General features: G+C 37.5%; 1 protein-coding gene and 1 long non-coding RNA gene across 2 annotated transcripts; both read right to left on the bottom strand.

Moving 5' to 3' along the window:
* Nucleotides 1–1889: 1889 nt before the first annotated feature.
* rplp2b (ribosomal protein, large P2b) lies at nucleotides 1890–4823 on the bottom strand. Its single transcript, XM_039659807.2, has 5 exons — nucleotides 4666–4823; nucleotides 3932–4055; nucleotides 3770–3818; nucleotides 2210–2302; nucleotides 1890–2011 (listed from the first exon to the last, which is right to left on the bottom strand). Exons 2-5 carry the CDS (start codon nucleotides 4052–4054, stop codon nucleotides 1932–1934), a joined length of 345 nt encoding a protein of 114 aa, XP_039515741.2. The 5' UTR covers nucleotide 4055; nucleotides 4666–4823; the 3' UTR covers nucleotides 1890–1931.
* Nucleotides 4824–7452: 2629 nt separating this feature from the next.
* On the bottom strand, nucleotides 7453–11466 carry LOC120475700 (uncharacterized). The gene is made up of 4 exons (XR_016168157.1): nucleotides 11395–11466; nucleotides 11135–11244; nucleotides 10753–10856; nucleotides 7453–7821 (listed from the first exon to the last, which is right to left on the bottom strand). It is a non-coding gene; the product is annotated as an uncharacterized LOC120475700 (long non-coding RNA).
* Nucleotides 11467–16923: the final 5457 nt, after the last annotated feature.

Consider the following 16923-nt stretch of genomic DNA (forward strand, 5'->3'; position numbering starts at 1 on the left):
TGTGTGTTCATATAGGTAATACAACAAAAGTCACCAAGTTTCAGCCCGATCCGATCAAGCAAAAAAAAAAAAAAAAAAATTAACCATTTCAAAACGTATAACAGTTTTCGGTCATTTTTGACCGAAGAAGCCCATTAAAACAGTCACAGCATGTGACTTAATGAGGAAACGTTTGTCGGCTGAAACAAACTTATGATCAATACATTGAGAAATACTTGCAACATTTACAATATTTATATAAATACAACCACAATAGTGTTCATTTAGTGAAAACATACTTTCACTAACGATTACTTTCAGCAACTTTACTGTTTAGTTAGTTGAAACATTCTGAATCTAATGTGTATATATTTGTCGTCCTAAGCATGTCGTGCATTGATGGACATGGACCCCTCCAGGGTGTTTTATTGTCTACGACCCGAGACGCTGGGAAGTGGGAAAGACTCCAGCCTCCCCACGACCCAGTAGGATGGGTGGATGAACAACTCGGAGGGTTCTAGTCCTCTCTCTCTCGTGCAACTTTTCTTTCCCCACAAATGTCACGTCACGTCAGTGGTTGTTTATGTTGTAGCGCCTCCAGCTGGTCACTCAAGCACAATGTCTTTACACTACTTTTTCATAACTAACAGTACAATTTTGTTTTATTTTAAACCAGCCCTTCACGATTATTATGAAATAAGTTAAATGTGTTCATTTTATTTCATTTGGTAACATATTCCCAAGTTTTAACACATTAATGATAAAAGTGTTTTAGTGAAAGTGTTTGACTTATTTTTATATATATATTCCCATCTTGCAATCATTCTGTGTTTGATGCTCTTGTGTCTGATGTACCATTAAACTAAAACATTCAAACTTTCAATAAAACTAAAAGTCAAAATGAATTTGCCAATATATCTGAAAGTGAAATCATGTATGCACACACAATAGTTTGCTAGTGTTGGCTACATCTGATTGCAAGCATCTGGAATTTCCATGTCTTGGGATGATTCAGTACTTACACTGCAAGAACAAGCTGATTTAATATTTGGGAGAGCAAACAGCAAAATTCCATTCAAAAGCAAAACTCAAATTACTTTCACAAACTGTGACCAACCATGGAATATTTTCATCTTTGTATTCCCATCCTGATGAATGGCACTAGCAACATCAATATCATGGGTGTGATTCCCAGGAATGCATGGCCTGATCATATACATAGCGTAACTTGAATGCAATAGTCACTTTGGATAAAAGTGTCAGCCAAATGCATGAAAAAAGAAAAGAAAAAAGAAATATTAAGATAAGCTATCCAGTTAATGGTTTGGACTAGAATAGATAGCCAAGTAAATAATCATGACAACAGACTTCCCAGAAGTTGTGCAACACAGGAATCTGCCAAAACATTTGTCACAGAACAGCCGGGAAACTCCATGTCCAAGCACAAGCCCATTAGTAAATGACACCTTACTGCACAAAAAGAAAAGATTAGAAACTGCCTCAAACACAAGAGATGCCATGCTTGAGAGGTTTTAGTTTACAATTTATGTGCAAAGATCCAACACATCTATATGGAATGTGAGGTTGATAGACAGACTAAGGATTATACTTTTTTTTTAAGTCTCAGTCTTGCAGTCATGAATCTATTTGTAATCAGTATTTAGCATAACGTGTTTAAAAAAAAAAAAAAAAACTACTGATCTCATGCCTTCAACCAATGGGGTTCTGCAGGCAGAAATGACTGGAGGAAAAAGTGATTTGAGATCGGATCAGATTCAAAAGCAGTGAAAATGTAACTAGATAGTGTATTTGTGTGTAATAGTGAAGTACAGATTCTAATCACTCATCCTACTCCACATTATAAACATTGAAAAAGAACTTAACTTCTGAAATTAACAAGGAAGCAAAAATCATTTTGTAATAAACTTTTATTTTGGTCCCGAGGAGACAGATTAGTCAAAGAGTCCAAATCCCATGTCATCTTCGGATTCTTCAGACTCCTCTTTCTTCTCTTCTTTCTTCTTCTCCTCCACTGCAGGAAAAAGAAAAGGTATAAAAGACGTCAACATTACAGGAAATAAATTAAAGCAACCAACACTCTGTCCTGAACGGTTCACATTTATTTGACTATAAATTACACCTTTCAAACAGTCACAGCATGTTAGAGAGAGAGAGAGAGAGAGAGAGAGAGAGAGAGAGACAGAGGCCCAGGGTAAAATAAGGCACTGACCAGGGGCGGCAGCAGATGCTCCAGCGGATGGGGCGGCAGAGCTGGAAGCAGCAACAGCACCACCGGACGGCACGCTGGCCAGCTTACTGAAACCTGACAGATAGTGAAAAACACACACACGCATTGAGACGTGCTAAAACTAATCCTGTACCCCTGTTTCTTATCCAGGACACTGCATGGTTTCCATGTACTCTTTTGAATAATTTGTGATTACTGGATAAGGCTTTTTAGAAAAATATATACACTCAAAAAAACAATTCCTATGAAACTATTTTAAAGCTGGAATTTCTCTTAAATCATTAATATCCTCAAGGCCGACCAAAGTGCTGTAACAGAGAAACAAGACAAAAAGACTACATAATGCCCCAAAGAAAACTAAATTAAAAAGCCGATAAAAGTATTAAATGTTTCACACAAAAATGAAAAATTCTCCATTTTGAGGAGAATTGGGTTGTAGCTCGTTATCTAGGTTACTGCGACTGTTAATAGGTGTCGTTTGTGTTTTAACAACGTTTATATGACGACCAGGCTTAATTTGGCTTTTACATAAGGGACAATCTATGGCAAGAAATGCATTAAATGATTTTAATGCACAACATGTAGGCAAAGAACCACCTGATGCGAAGAAGAGTGCATTTAAATGGTTTAACGCAGTTAATATTTCACTTACACAAATATTAATAAAAAAGGTTGCAGACCAGTGTTCCGGTGCTCCAATCAGTGTGCTTCAATGAAGTCAGCGAATTAATATAGTACATAGATTAAACTGGCTGGAAATGTCTATGCATTAAAGTCAAGTCACCTTCATTTCTATAACGCATTTGACAATATAGATTGTTTCAAATCAGCTTTACAGTAATAATAGGATATTAAAGTGACAGAGTTTTTGGCTTCACAGCTCTAGAATAAAGTTATTGTCCGGATAAAGTTAGTTTTGATTGAATCATGATTAGTTAACTTAACGAAAGAAAGAAAACTCTTTAACGCACTCGGACCTGCTCATTGGTTCGAGCACGCAAACCTTGAAATAGCTTCAAATTGACCACAACAAACTACTTTTCTGGCCTTCGTTTTCATGTGTCAATGCAAACCAGAATTATATTAAATAATGCACACCTTCCAGTCAAACCATGGTATAATCACATAAACAAGGACCAACACAAACACAAGCTCAACCGTACTTAATGTGCGAGAACACTTACCACAAGTACGGTTGCGCTTCTGTTTGCGTTCGCTGGTCCATTTTTATTTTTCGATTATATCATGGTCTGTCTGAATACTCAATTCTGTTTGGCGTCAAGAGTTTTGGATGAATAGACATTTAAAAAAAGAAAACATCTTTGCGTTTCAAAGGTGAACAAAAAACTTAATATTTGACTATTTGATATTGAAATCATTTTTTAAATAAACTAACCCTTTAACTAATTTTCTCAAGCTTAGAAATCCCTGATATTTTTCAGGTTTTCCATGACCATGGAAAACTTTAGCCTGGACTTAATTAAACATGAGTCCACTACATCTGTAACCACGATGCTACCAGTTTAAAACAACCAAACTTACCTTGGACAATCACTTCCTCGACATTTTTGCCATTGAGCTCGGACACAACCTACAATTACACAGAAGTCAACATTACAGAGAAGCTGGATGTATGTGGTCCTTTACAAACACAACATGTGATCCCGTCTCAGTGTTTATGCTAAGTGTTATGAATAGATTTACCTTGCCCAAACGAGTATCATCGGCTTCAATGCCGACGCTCTCCAGGATCTTCTTGATGTCACCTGTGCTGGGACTCTCTTTGCCTCCAAGGGCAGCGAGCAGGTAAGCAGCTACGTAACGCATCCTAAGTCAAATAAAGTTCAACAAATCAATGCATTAACAAGTAGGAAACATTAACAGTTTTCACCAGTAATGGTGAAGTGGCAGTAATAGTGGTCAATAATGGTCAAAAATATTTGACAGCTGAATACCCCAATAATAATTTTTACATTTAACAAATGTAATTATATCAGAAAAATCTTCTGAATATAAATTAGTTATTTTACATAATAGTTATTCAAATCTTACGTTGAAATAAAATGTGCACAAAAACCTTAACAATATTGGTGATATTATCCTACTAAAGAATTGCACGTTAAAATAATAAAAGGATATATTTAGTGCTTAGTGTAACTTACTTGAAATGAAATAATGGCTCAAACGCCATCTTTTACTACATTATTACATTTCTATTACTACATTTTGACATTTCTTTTACTACTCTTTTGCCACATGGCTGGGTGAATTAACCGTGCTGCTAACGATAGCGTAGTATTAATAGATCAATCTGAGCTTCAGTATTACTTAAGTCTCGCAAATAAAGGACTGAGGGTCTTCATTTATTTAAATACGTTCTTTATTCGCTCGTTTGACCTTTATGTTTCTTTGTAAAATCTGTGTTTTTATTCACTCACTTTGCGGAGAGAGGAAGACTCGCGTGTTCACAAGCGGGCTCTAGCAGGCAGAAAGGAAGCGGAAAGGGTGGCGAAAACCGGAAAAACGACACGACCGATGACGTCAGCTGTGAGGAGCGAATCGCAAGGACGAAAAGCACGTCAATCACGAGGTTGAGGGCGGGGTCTCTTCTCATTTCCCACATCAATATTTCCCATTTAAATATATTACGGCTATTAAAACCGTGTTGCAATAAAATTGTCTGGTATTTTTGTGCTCCATCACTGAACTATAATAGTTCAGTCACTGTGCTCAGTAGATGTGACAGGAAAATTTGACAGAAATTGCTGTTTTATATCATTGTTTACATTTGAAATAAATCATTTACAAAATGTATGGAACTTTTATAACTTTCAGAGAAATGGCAAAAAGCACAGACTAATGATTGCATGTCCTCTGGTCATTGTTTGTGGAGTTAGAGTGTGAGAAGAAAGTTAGGCTATCATGTTGTTTTCCTTCTAAAAAAATCTACTGGACATGTCTAATCTGGATAAATTCCAATATATTTCGTTATTATATAAATTAAATTCTCAAAAGCTAAAATGTACCACAATCGTCTAAACATGCCAGCAGAGGTCATTGTTTTTCATCATCCTACTCGTCGTAAGTGTAGGCCTATAGCCTAACTGAGTCATAAAATAACTTAATAATTATACTTATTTTACATAGGACTATAATAGTTAAAATGTCAAAATGTTTTCTCTGGGAAATTATTATTATTATTTGTTTTACCTTTATGAGAATAATATTTTCGAACTTTATAACAACAGTAGGTAGGCTAAATAATGCTCAAGGAATAGGCTACCATTTAAATAAATGGTCTGAATCTTAGATTACACAGCTGTCTGTAATTGTGTTTATCACGCACACATCTAGAATATCAATAGGCTACCTTCATTGTATGCAACAGAGCAGTTAATGCATTCTGCCTAAAATCTCATTATTTTGTTTTCCAGAAGAAAGAAAATCATACAGGCTTGGAAAGACATGAGGGTGAATAATTAATAACAGAATTTCATTTTATTTGAACTACTGTTTTAATTGCCCATGCAAGTCCGTTAACCACAAAAAGGTTTCTGATAGATAGAAAGAGTGACTGTCTGATTTAGCACTGATATCAATGTAAGGTGTGTATTTGTGAAAATGAAATAATAATATTATTTAACCTAGATGACTTTATTTCTTTGAAAGGCAAAATGATCTTCGACAGGATGACCTGACCTCTTTTCAAATATGAGAATATGAGCCAACCTTGAACAAATGAAAGAAAAATCATTTTAGAATATTTGTTCTATTTTAGCAGAAACAAGTTTTTGCACGGATGATACACCAGTAGGTGTATGGAGCAAGGAGTGTGTCTTTATTACTTTACTTACCAAATAATCTACAGTGAAATGCACCGAATACTATGAGGCGCCACGTAGGATTTAAATCAAACTTTGCATATCAATACATAACACACGTGCACACCTATAAATTACTCACATATACATGATGTATACTATTGGATGTTCAAAACCCAGCCAACATTTGTATGTGGGGCCCATATGGGTATGAAATGGGCTGAAAAATGGGCCCCATGTAGGATTGTCCGCGGGTTACATAATGGCCCCATGTTAATTGCCCAGATAAATTTCATGTTGGATTGCACTTGGTACTACGCCGGACCCAAGTGGGCAACATGCACAAGACCCATCTCGGTCCCAGCTTTAACCCAGCCGATATTTATATGTGGGGCCCATGTGGGTTTGAAATGGGCTGAAAAATGGGCTTTGATTGGGATTGTCCGCGGGTTACATAATGGCCCCATGTTAATTGCCCAGATGAATTTCATGTAGGATTGCACTTGGTACTAGGCCGGACCCAAGTGGGCAAGATGCACAAGACCCATCTCGGGCCCAGCTTTAACCCAGCTGATATTTATATGTGGGGCCCATGTGGGTTTGAAATGGGCTGAAAAATGGGCTTTGATTGGGATTGTCCGCGGGTTACATAATGGCCCCATGTTAATTGCCCAGATGAATTTCATGTAGGATTGCACTTGGTACTAGGCCGGACCCAAGTGGGCAACATGCACAAGACCCATCTCGGTCCCAGCTTTAACCCAGCCGATATTTATATGTGGGGCCCATGTGGGTTTGAAATGGGCTAAAAAATGGGCTTTGATTGGGATTGTCCACGGGTTACATAATGGCCCTATGTAAATTGCCCAGATGAATTTTATGTAGGATTACACTTGGTACTAGGCCGGACCCAAGTGGGCAACATGCACAAGACCCATCTCGGGCCCAGCTTTAACCCAGCCGACATTTGTATGTGGGTCCCATGTGGCTTTGAAATGAAAAGTGGGCTCTGTATGGGATTGTCCGTGGGTTCCATAATGGTGCCATGTAAATCGCCCAGGTGGGTTTCATGTAGGATCGCACTTATAAACAGGTGGGCCCCAACTGGGCCACATGCACAAGACCTATCTTGGTCCCAGCTTTAGTTTGTTGTGGGTACTACAAGGTTACTATATGGGCTGAAATATGGGCTTTAAGTGGGTTTGTCCATAGGTTCCATGCTGGCCCCAGCAACTTGCTGGATTTCAGGATTCAGGATTTCTTTTATACAGGATTTCACAGGGCTTTAGGTGGGGCCCAACTAGGAATCATATGCATGTGGCCCAATTAGGGATCATCTGGGCTCCATCTAAATGAGTAGCAACACCACACAAACAAGTTTTAAAGCATTAGAGCACACAGTGATATTGAAATATTTTCAATTTTATTAAAATTACTCATCATCATATTATGCTATATTCTGAAATTCCAGGGACAATATTTAAAGAAGCAGATTTATGTCAGATTAAAGAGTATCTATTTAATACCTATTTGTTAAAATACATATTTTGAACCTGTATTTGACCCAGTCTTTACTGAACATTTGAACAGGATATAAATTGGTGACAGTTAGAAGAAGCAGCAACTATACAGTACATTTATCAGTACAGCTTACACTGCAGACAGTCATTTGCGCATCTAGACACTCTCCTCCTCCATCTCTTGTCCTGGACTATTTTGAGAGTTCCCTCTCAGTTCCTTGCCAGTTGATCTGTGTTGTCTTCTTAAGAGCCTCTGCAAAACATTTATTTTTATTTTTATTTTTTTAGGGATTTTGATTTTAGAAAAATCATGTTACTTACACGTCACAATACCTTATGACAGAATAACAATTTCTACTCAGGATAAAAAAAAACAGCAAAAAAATTATATAGGAATGGTGACGGTTTTGGAATGTCACTGGAAGGGCATTTAGGAAATCAATAAAAAACAGTTTATAAAGTATGCATAATAAGTATAATGATTTATGATTACTTTTAAAGTAAAATTAGGAATGCTCCGATCAATCGGCCAGATATTAGGGTTAGGTTAACTAAGTAAGTAAGAGTTTATTTATATAGCACCTTTCACAGGTACAAGGCAACAAAGTGCCTTACAACAAAAACATTAATATCATAAAATACACACAATAAAAGCATAGACAGTACATGACCATATCATGTAACACAGGTACCTAATTAAAAGCCTGAACAAATAAATAAGACTTTAGTCTGCATTTGAAGGCATCAACAGAGTCAAAAGAGCGCATATACAGTGGGAGGGGGTTATTAAACGCCTTCTGAAGCAAAGCCATGAGTTTGTGTAAGAAAAATATTCGGTAACCCTTTAGATTGCAGCCCGGAATGTACTATGTAATTAAGAGGAATTTACAGTGTAACTTTCTGCAATTATAGTGTACCTATAAAGGACTTGCATGTAAGTATATGGGTAAAGTTTTGGGAATAATGGGGTAACAACCAGGAGAATTAAAAATATATATTAATACTGTAAGTATTATAGAAATAAGGGTTACTTATTCTACTATTATGATACAACAGTCTTACATTTGGGAGCAATTTAGCGAGTACATACACTGCAAACCTTTTTGTAAAAATTGTGTATCAATACTGTATAGGCTTTTTTTAAAGGACAGGGTACATGTATAGGCATTTATACAATTCTTTAATATTTTTTAAAAAAATTATAGCAAAAGTGCAGATGTTTAAGTTTTGGCTAACATGTTTCAAGGCAAGAAAAGCTAAGACTATTGCAATTTTTTTTAAATACTGGGACATATATTTTGTTTGATGTGGTTACAGGGTAAGTGGTGCTTGTATAATAAATAAAGGTTTCCAAGTCAGTGATATAAAACTGTGTATGTATTTGTATTGTACTTACCCTGTAACTACATGGAACAAGGGGGTAACAAGCACCACCACATGAAACAAGTGTATCTTTCCCCAATATTTAAGCAAAAGTTGCAATAGTTTTTGTTTCAGTGCACTTATGTAAAAAAGATGACTTTATAAATGCATATGTACCCTGTAATTTTTTTTAAAAGCCTGTAATTTTAGAGTAGGTATTGGTTCACCTTTATTTCAAAAAGGTATGCAGTGTACAATTTTCTGGTGAAATTGCTCCCAAATGTAAGATTGTTATCACAATAGTAGGATAAACACCCTTTAGTCCTTTAATACTTACAGTATAAATAATTGTTTAATTCCCCTGGTTGTTACCTCCTTATTCCCCAAACTTAATATATTGTTCCTTTATACTTATATTGTAAGTATGTTATAGGTACACTATAATTACCAAAGGTTACGCTGTTAAATCGCTTTAATTACGCAGTACTTTCCAGGCTGTAATCTAAAGCATTATCAAATATTCATATTTAAAACTTTATTAAATAAAATAACCAGCTTCCAGCCAAGCGAACATACAGATTGCACTTAAGTGTAAAGTGCAACTTATGTGGTTTTAAGTTGATATTTACTCTACACCATTATGCACTACGCTACTTCTGACGTCACAAATTGACCTATGGCTAAGCCATTCAGTCAAACACGATGACCAGTGCGCACCTAACCTAATACACTCGGACATTCTCTGCTTCCACGTCCATTGAAATGCATTGCAGTTAGTCAGTTTTCATTAGGTTTTTTTGTCATTTTAAGTTTAAAATGGTCAAACGGTGTGCATGGGGTACATACAACTCCGACACTAGGTTCCCGAGAGACTGGGCGACGGTGTGTATTTCTTTACCCTTTCCCAAGCCACTTCTCAACAGAGATAAGTGTCTGCTCTGGATTAAGTTATGCGATTAAGTCATGCGCCGCGGTAGACCACAACAACAACTAAAGTTAGCCTTCTAGTTGCTTTGTACATCATGTCACTTAGCTTAATTAGCGTATCTGTAAATAACCGAGATAACAAATGTTAACAATGTTGTGCTGAATGATTCATGTAAATACTGTAGCACCAAACGGTGATGGCAACGATATGCGGTATATCACGTTTACATTGTGACCTGTAAATTACATTTTTGCCTGGAGCTGAAGCTTTTCATCGACCTTCTCAACAATAAAATTATTAATATAACCCTCCAATGCATAGTTAAGGCCCTTAAGGTGACTTTGAGATGATATATAATATTTTTGTCTCCAAAAATCACCAATTGCCTCCTGTAGAATGTCTGCCTTAGCGCCTGTCCCCGAATGTTGACTGTTTGTCCAAGTGAGTGGAGGGGGCGTGGCTTAGCCACAGGTCAATTGCATAAGTTTGCAAGTAGGCTGCTTATGGCCATTTAGTTGGAAGCTAATTGTTTTACTTTAAAAAGTTTAAATATGGATATTTTTCAAACAAAATTTTTGCTTCAGAAGGCCTTTATTAACCCCCCTGGAGCCGTGTGGAGTTTATGATGGATGGATGCACTTTTTTGAGCTTTTTTAAACTAATAGTTGCAATCCACTGCCATTACGAAACTTGGAAGCGTCAGGGTGTTTATTAATAAAATTCTGATTGTATTTGTCTGAAAGAAGAACGTGGGCTAATATACACCAAAGGATGGCTTGAGGGTGAGTAAATCATGGGCTAAATACTCTAATTAAATTATGTAAAATCTAATTTTGAAAAATTTATTACATTAAGTACAATCAAAACACCTCAACAAGGTTAATAAATCCATACCGGAAGTGACAGTACAATGTAGTAGATAAAGAGCAATCCTCCACCAAATTGCCAGTACTCATCTGGATCCTTGGTCAATCTGGGATGGGGTGGGGTGATGCGTCCTTAACAATATTAAAACAAAACGTATCAATATCGTACCAACATTTGCCATTATAAAACATTCAGAGAACATGAAAAATAGCCCAATAGCTCCCCGGTCTCCACTGTGTGTGTTTAATACTCACTGCTGTGTGTGTGTGTGTGTGTGTGTGTGCACTTGAATGGATGAAATGAAGAGCACAAATTCTGAGTTTGGGGACACATGTCACATCACATCAATTAAAGCTTTAAAAAAAGAAATTGCTACTCCAAAATCAAACAAACCATCAAACAATTTTACCTGTAGCCACATTTATCCTGTTATGACACGTCTGAGGGTCTTTCCCTTGATGTTCTTCCGTGAACTAAATAAAGGGCTCATGATGGTGACATGTTCTCCTTTCTTTGTCACTTTAGAGGAAGAAAGACATAAAGATAATTAGTTACTCAGATTTGTCACTGGTAGAGGATATGACTTTTGATGATAAGTATAATACTTTTGACAACATAATATATTAATCCCAATGTAAGGTTTAGAAGCAATGGTTAAAACTGACTTACATAATGAAGTTGATAATCATGCCGTGGTGGATTTGTCTCTGTTGGGTGCCTGCTCTCCCCCCAAAAATCTTCCAGTGCTTGATATTTAAAAATAATAAAAAAAATAAACAAATCTCTTATCATTAGCAGTTATCAGTTTTTTAAGAGGTGATGTCAAAATATTTAGAAACGGGCATCTACTAAAATATAAGAGATTTAACGTTAGACCAATAACATTTCTCAACTCTTCTGTAGATTCCAGTGTTTCAGAGAGTAAATGACCGTTTTATCAGTCAAATCATATTTATATAGCGCTTTTCACAATATATCAGTCACTTTACTCATTTGGATTCTACTTCCCTAGTAAATAAATAAATAACTTCTACCAGAATATATTAGAACACATTTCATACTAATTATACTTCAATTTCATTAACATAATGACACATCACCTAAGAAGACTTTATTACACAATGAACATTTTATATATATATATATTACGACAAAAAAATAAAGTAATAACGTTACCACTATTAAGTGTACCAAAAGTATATTTGCAATAGTTCCACTTTAGCACAATCAAATACACTTAGCTACTCAGAAGCACTAACGTTGCTTTCAGATAAATATGGTTAGCTACCCGTTATGTTAACGTTACAAACACAACTGCAGGTAACTTAGTAGCCTACGTCCGTTATCCGTTTATAAAACTCTCGTATGTAACGTTAACGTTAAGTTACACAGAACATTTCTGGGTAGTTAATGAACTCCATTCACATACGTTTTGTTTATCTGCATATTCAACCATGAACTAGGCTATATTAACACTCTCATCCACGTATTTGAATGTAATATCTATACCTTTGTAGGCTATATTATTTGATTACTGTTTTTATAAAAGTGTGTGAATAAAAATGTAATCCTGCAAGCTAAACTTTAGGCACACACACAAAATTGTAAACCCCAAACAAAATCGCACAAAGCAAAAAAAGTTTATTCTGCACTTGTTGAGATTGAAATTATATCCATTATTTTTATTATTGTTAATAATATACTGATTCTATTTCAACACAAATTTATATTTTTGAAGTGGTGTTTTGATCAAAATATCATAAAATGCTACAATAATAATTAGAAATTAATAATTAGAAATAATAATAATTTAAATGTTATGGATTTCTTGAAGACATGACATTGATTCAACAAACAGATAAAAAAATTCAACTGTTTAGCATTAAAATGTTACATTGTGTACATTGTGTGCATTCTGTACTCGCTGCAAATGTGATTTTTGAATTTAGTTTTGATTTTCCCTTCAAACACTGCATGTTGCATTCTAACTTTTTTTTCTTGGGCTATTTCATCATCTGGACTGAGTCTCTTTCAATAATCAAAACCCTAACCCTAACCCCAATATTTAAAATCTCTAGAATTACATTGTCACTAACTGACTGACCAGAAAACTCTTGAGTATTTCCATTGAATAAGGGCATTTGGCTGATGCTAGGGGTTTGATTTATTCTAGCCATCTCAAGTCATTAGAATATTTTGATAGATAAGTAGCTTCTGTAACCCGTTCTTCATATTGTACAGTGACCATTTTCGGGATATTTTGAACCATTTGTATAACTATATTGAGATAAGCATATTGCAGTAACTCAGAAGTTTGCAGTAACAAAATTAAACCACTAAAAGTTGACACTTTGAGTTTGAATATTTAGTGTCAATGATTAGGGTTGGAACTAATATCTGCTGAACCAAGGACTGGATTTGAAGAGCCGTGGCCTATACTGTATCCACATACCAATACTATTGCCAACAGTATTGGGACACCCATCCAAGTTATTGAATGGGGGTGTTTCAATCACTTCCATGGCCACAGTTGTATAAAATCAAGCACCTATGTATGCAGGTGCTTCTACAAACATGTGTAAAAACATAGGTTGCTTTCAGGAGCTCAGTGAATTCAAGCGTGGTACCATGATAGGTTTCCACCTGTGGAATAAGTCCATTTGTGAAATTTCCTCACTACTAAATATGGTCAACTGTTAGTGGTATTTTAACAAGGATTATACTGTAAATCATAAATATACTGTATATAAATGTTTTAATGATTGCACAGATATGTTTTTTTACAAGTGTATAGTTTATGAAGTCATTTACAGATGCACAATTTATATTTATTCCATAGTTCATTATATTCACAATTATACTTGTATATATTTCCGCATTAAGGATCCATATAGAGATTACTTATGTGGAAACTACTTTGGGCCCATGTAGGCAGCCTTTATGGGAATGTTTGTGTTTGCCCATGTCTGACCCATGCGGTTTATCAAAATGGGCCCCATATATTTTTCACATTCAGAACCCATATAGAGATTACTTATGTGGAAACTACTTTGGGCCCATGTAGGCAGCCTATATGGGACTGTTTGTGTTTGCCCATGTCTGACCCATGCGGTTTATCAAAATGGGCCCCATATATTTTTCACATTCAGAACCCATATAGAGATTACTTATGAGGGAACTACCTTGTGGGCCCATGTAGGCAGCCTATATGGGACTGTTTGTGTCTGCCCATGTCTGACCCATGCGGTTTATCAAAACGGGCCCCATATATTTTTCACATTCAGAACCCATATAGAGATTACTTATGATGGAACTACCTTGTGGGCCCATGTAGGCAGCCTATATGGGACTGCTTGTGTTTGCCCATGTCTGACCCATGCGGTTTATCAAAATGGGCCCCATATATTTTTTTACATTCAGAACCCATATAGAGATTACTTATGAGGGAACTACCTTGAGCCCATGTAGGCAGCCTATATGGGACTGCTTGTGTTTGCCCATATCTGACCCATGCGGTTTATCAAAATGGGCCCCATATATTTTTCACATTGAGAACCCATATAGAGATTACTTATGTGGAAACTACTTTGGGCCCATGTAGGCAGCCTAAATGGGACTGTTTGTGTTTGCCCATGTCTGACCCATGCGGTTTATCAAAGTGGGCCCCATATGTTTTTCCCATTCAGAACCCAAATAGAGATTACCTATGAGGGAACTACCTTGGGCCCATGTAGGCAGCCTAAATGGGACTGTTTGTGTTTGCCCATATCTGACCCATGCGGTTTATCAAAGTGGGCCCCATATGTTTTTCCCATTCAGAACCCAAATAGAGATTACCTATGAGGGAACTACCTTGGGCCCATGTAGGCAGCCTAAATGGGACTGTTTGTGTTTGCCCATGTCTGACCCATGCGGTTTATCAAAATGGGCCCCATATATTTTTCACATTCAGAACCCATATAGAGATTACTTATGATGGAACTACCTTGTGGGCCCATGTAGGCAGCCTATATGGGACTGCTTGTGTTTGCCCATGTCTGACCCATGCGGTTTATCAAAATGGGCCCCATATATTTTTTACATTCAGAACCCATATAGAGATTACTTATGAGGGAACTACCTTGAGCCCATGTAGGCAGCCTATATGGGACTGCTTGTGTTTGCCCATATCTGACCCATGCGGTTTATCAAAATGGGCCCCATATATTTTTCACATTCAGAACCCATATAGAGATTACTTATGAGGGAACTACCTTGGGCCCATGTAGGCAGCCTATATGGGACTGTTTGTGTTTGCCCATGTCTGACCCATGCAGTTTATCAAAATGGGCCCCATATATTTTTCACATTCAGAACCCATATAGAGATTACCTATGAGGGAACTACCTTGGGCCCATGTAGGCAGCCTATATGGGACTGCTTGTGTTTGCCCATATCTGACCCATGTGGTTTATCAAAATGGGCCCCATATATTTTTCACATTCAGAACCCATATAGAGATTACCTATGAGGGAACTACCTTGGGCCCATGTAGGCAGCCTATATGGGACTGCTTGTGTTTGCCCATATCTGACCCATGCGGTTTATCAAAATGGGCCCCATATATTTTTCACATTCAGAACCCATATAGAGATTACCTATGAGGGAACTACCTTGGGCCCATGTAGGCAGCCTATAGGGACTGCTTGTGTTTGCCCATATCTGACCCATGCGGTTTATCAAAATGGGCCCCATATATTTTTCACATTCAGAACCCATATAGAGATTACCTATGAGGGAACTACCTTGGGCCCATGTAGGCAGCCTATATGGGACTGCTTGTGTTTGCCCATATCTGACCCATGCGGTTTATCAAAATGGGCCCCATATATTTTTCACATTCAGAACCCATATAGAGATTACTTATGAGGGAACTACCTTGTGCCCATGTAGGCAGCCTATATGGGACTGTTTGTGTTTGCCCATGTCTGACCCATGCAGTTTATCAAAATGGGCCTCATATGTTTTTCCCATTCAGAACCCATATAGAGATTACCTATGAGGGAACTACCTTGGGCCCATGTAGGCAGCCTATATGAGACTGTTTGTGTTTGCCCATGTCTGACCCATGCGGTTTATCAAAATGGGCCCCATATATTTTTCAAATTCAGAACCCATATAGAGATTACCTATGAGGGAACTACCTTGGGCCCATGTAGGCAGCCTATATGGGACTGCTTGTGTTTGCCCATGTCTGACCCATGCGGTTTATCAAAATGGGCCCCATATATTTTTCCCATTCAGAACCCATATAGAGATTACCTATGAGGGAACTACCTTGGGCCCATGTAGGCAGCCTAAATGGGACTGTTTGTGTTTGCCCATGTCTGACCCATGCGGTTTATCAAAATGGGCCCCATATGTTTTTCCCATTCAGAACCCATATAGAGATTGCCTATGAGGGAACTACCTTGGGCCCATGTAGGCAGCCTAAATGGGACTGTTTGTGTTTGCCCATGTCTGACCCATGTGGTTTATCAAAGTGGGCCCCATATGTTTTTCCCATTCAGAACCCATATAGAGATTACCTATGAGGGCACTACCTTGGGCCTATATAGGTTGCTTATATGGGATTGATTGTGTTTGCACATGTCTGTCCGATATAGTTTGGCCATGTGGGTCCCATATGTATTGCCCCATTCAAAACCCATATAGAGATTACCAACGTGGGTGCCACATTGGGCTCATGTAGGCAGCCTATATAGGACTGATTGTGTTTGCCCATGTCTGACCCATATGGGTTATGAAAGTGGACCCCATATATTTTTCCCATTCATAACCCATATAGAGATTATCTATGTGGGTACTACCTTGGGCCCACACAGGCAGCCTATATGGGACTGGTTGTATTTGCCAATGTCTCACCCATTTGATAAACCCAAATGGGCCCCATTTGTGTTCCCCATTTTGAGCCCATGCCCTCATTTCCCATTAGTGACCCAACTAGGACCCACATAGGGAGCCCACTTATTTTTGCCCATGTGGGACCGACGTAGCTGACCCAAGTGGGCCCCAGAAAAGATGCCCATTTTGGGACCATACCCACTTGGTACCCACGTAGCCCAAGCATAAACCATGTGGGGCCCACATATACATGTTGGCTGGGAATACATATATGAAATACACGTGAACACTAATATGAAATCCAAACCAATACAT

This window comes from Pimephales promelas, chromosome 1 (genome assembly GCF_988280905.1).
Source record: "Pimephales promelas chromosome 1, fPimPro1.hap1.1, whole genome shotgun sequence".
Taxonomy (NCBI): Eukaryota; Metazoa; Chordata; class Actinopteri; order Cypriniformes; family Leuciscidae; genus Pimephales; species Pimephales promelas.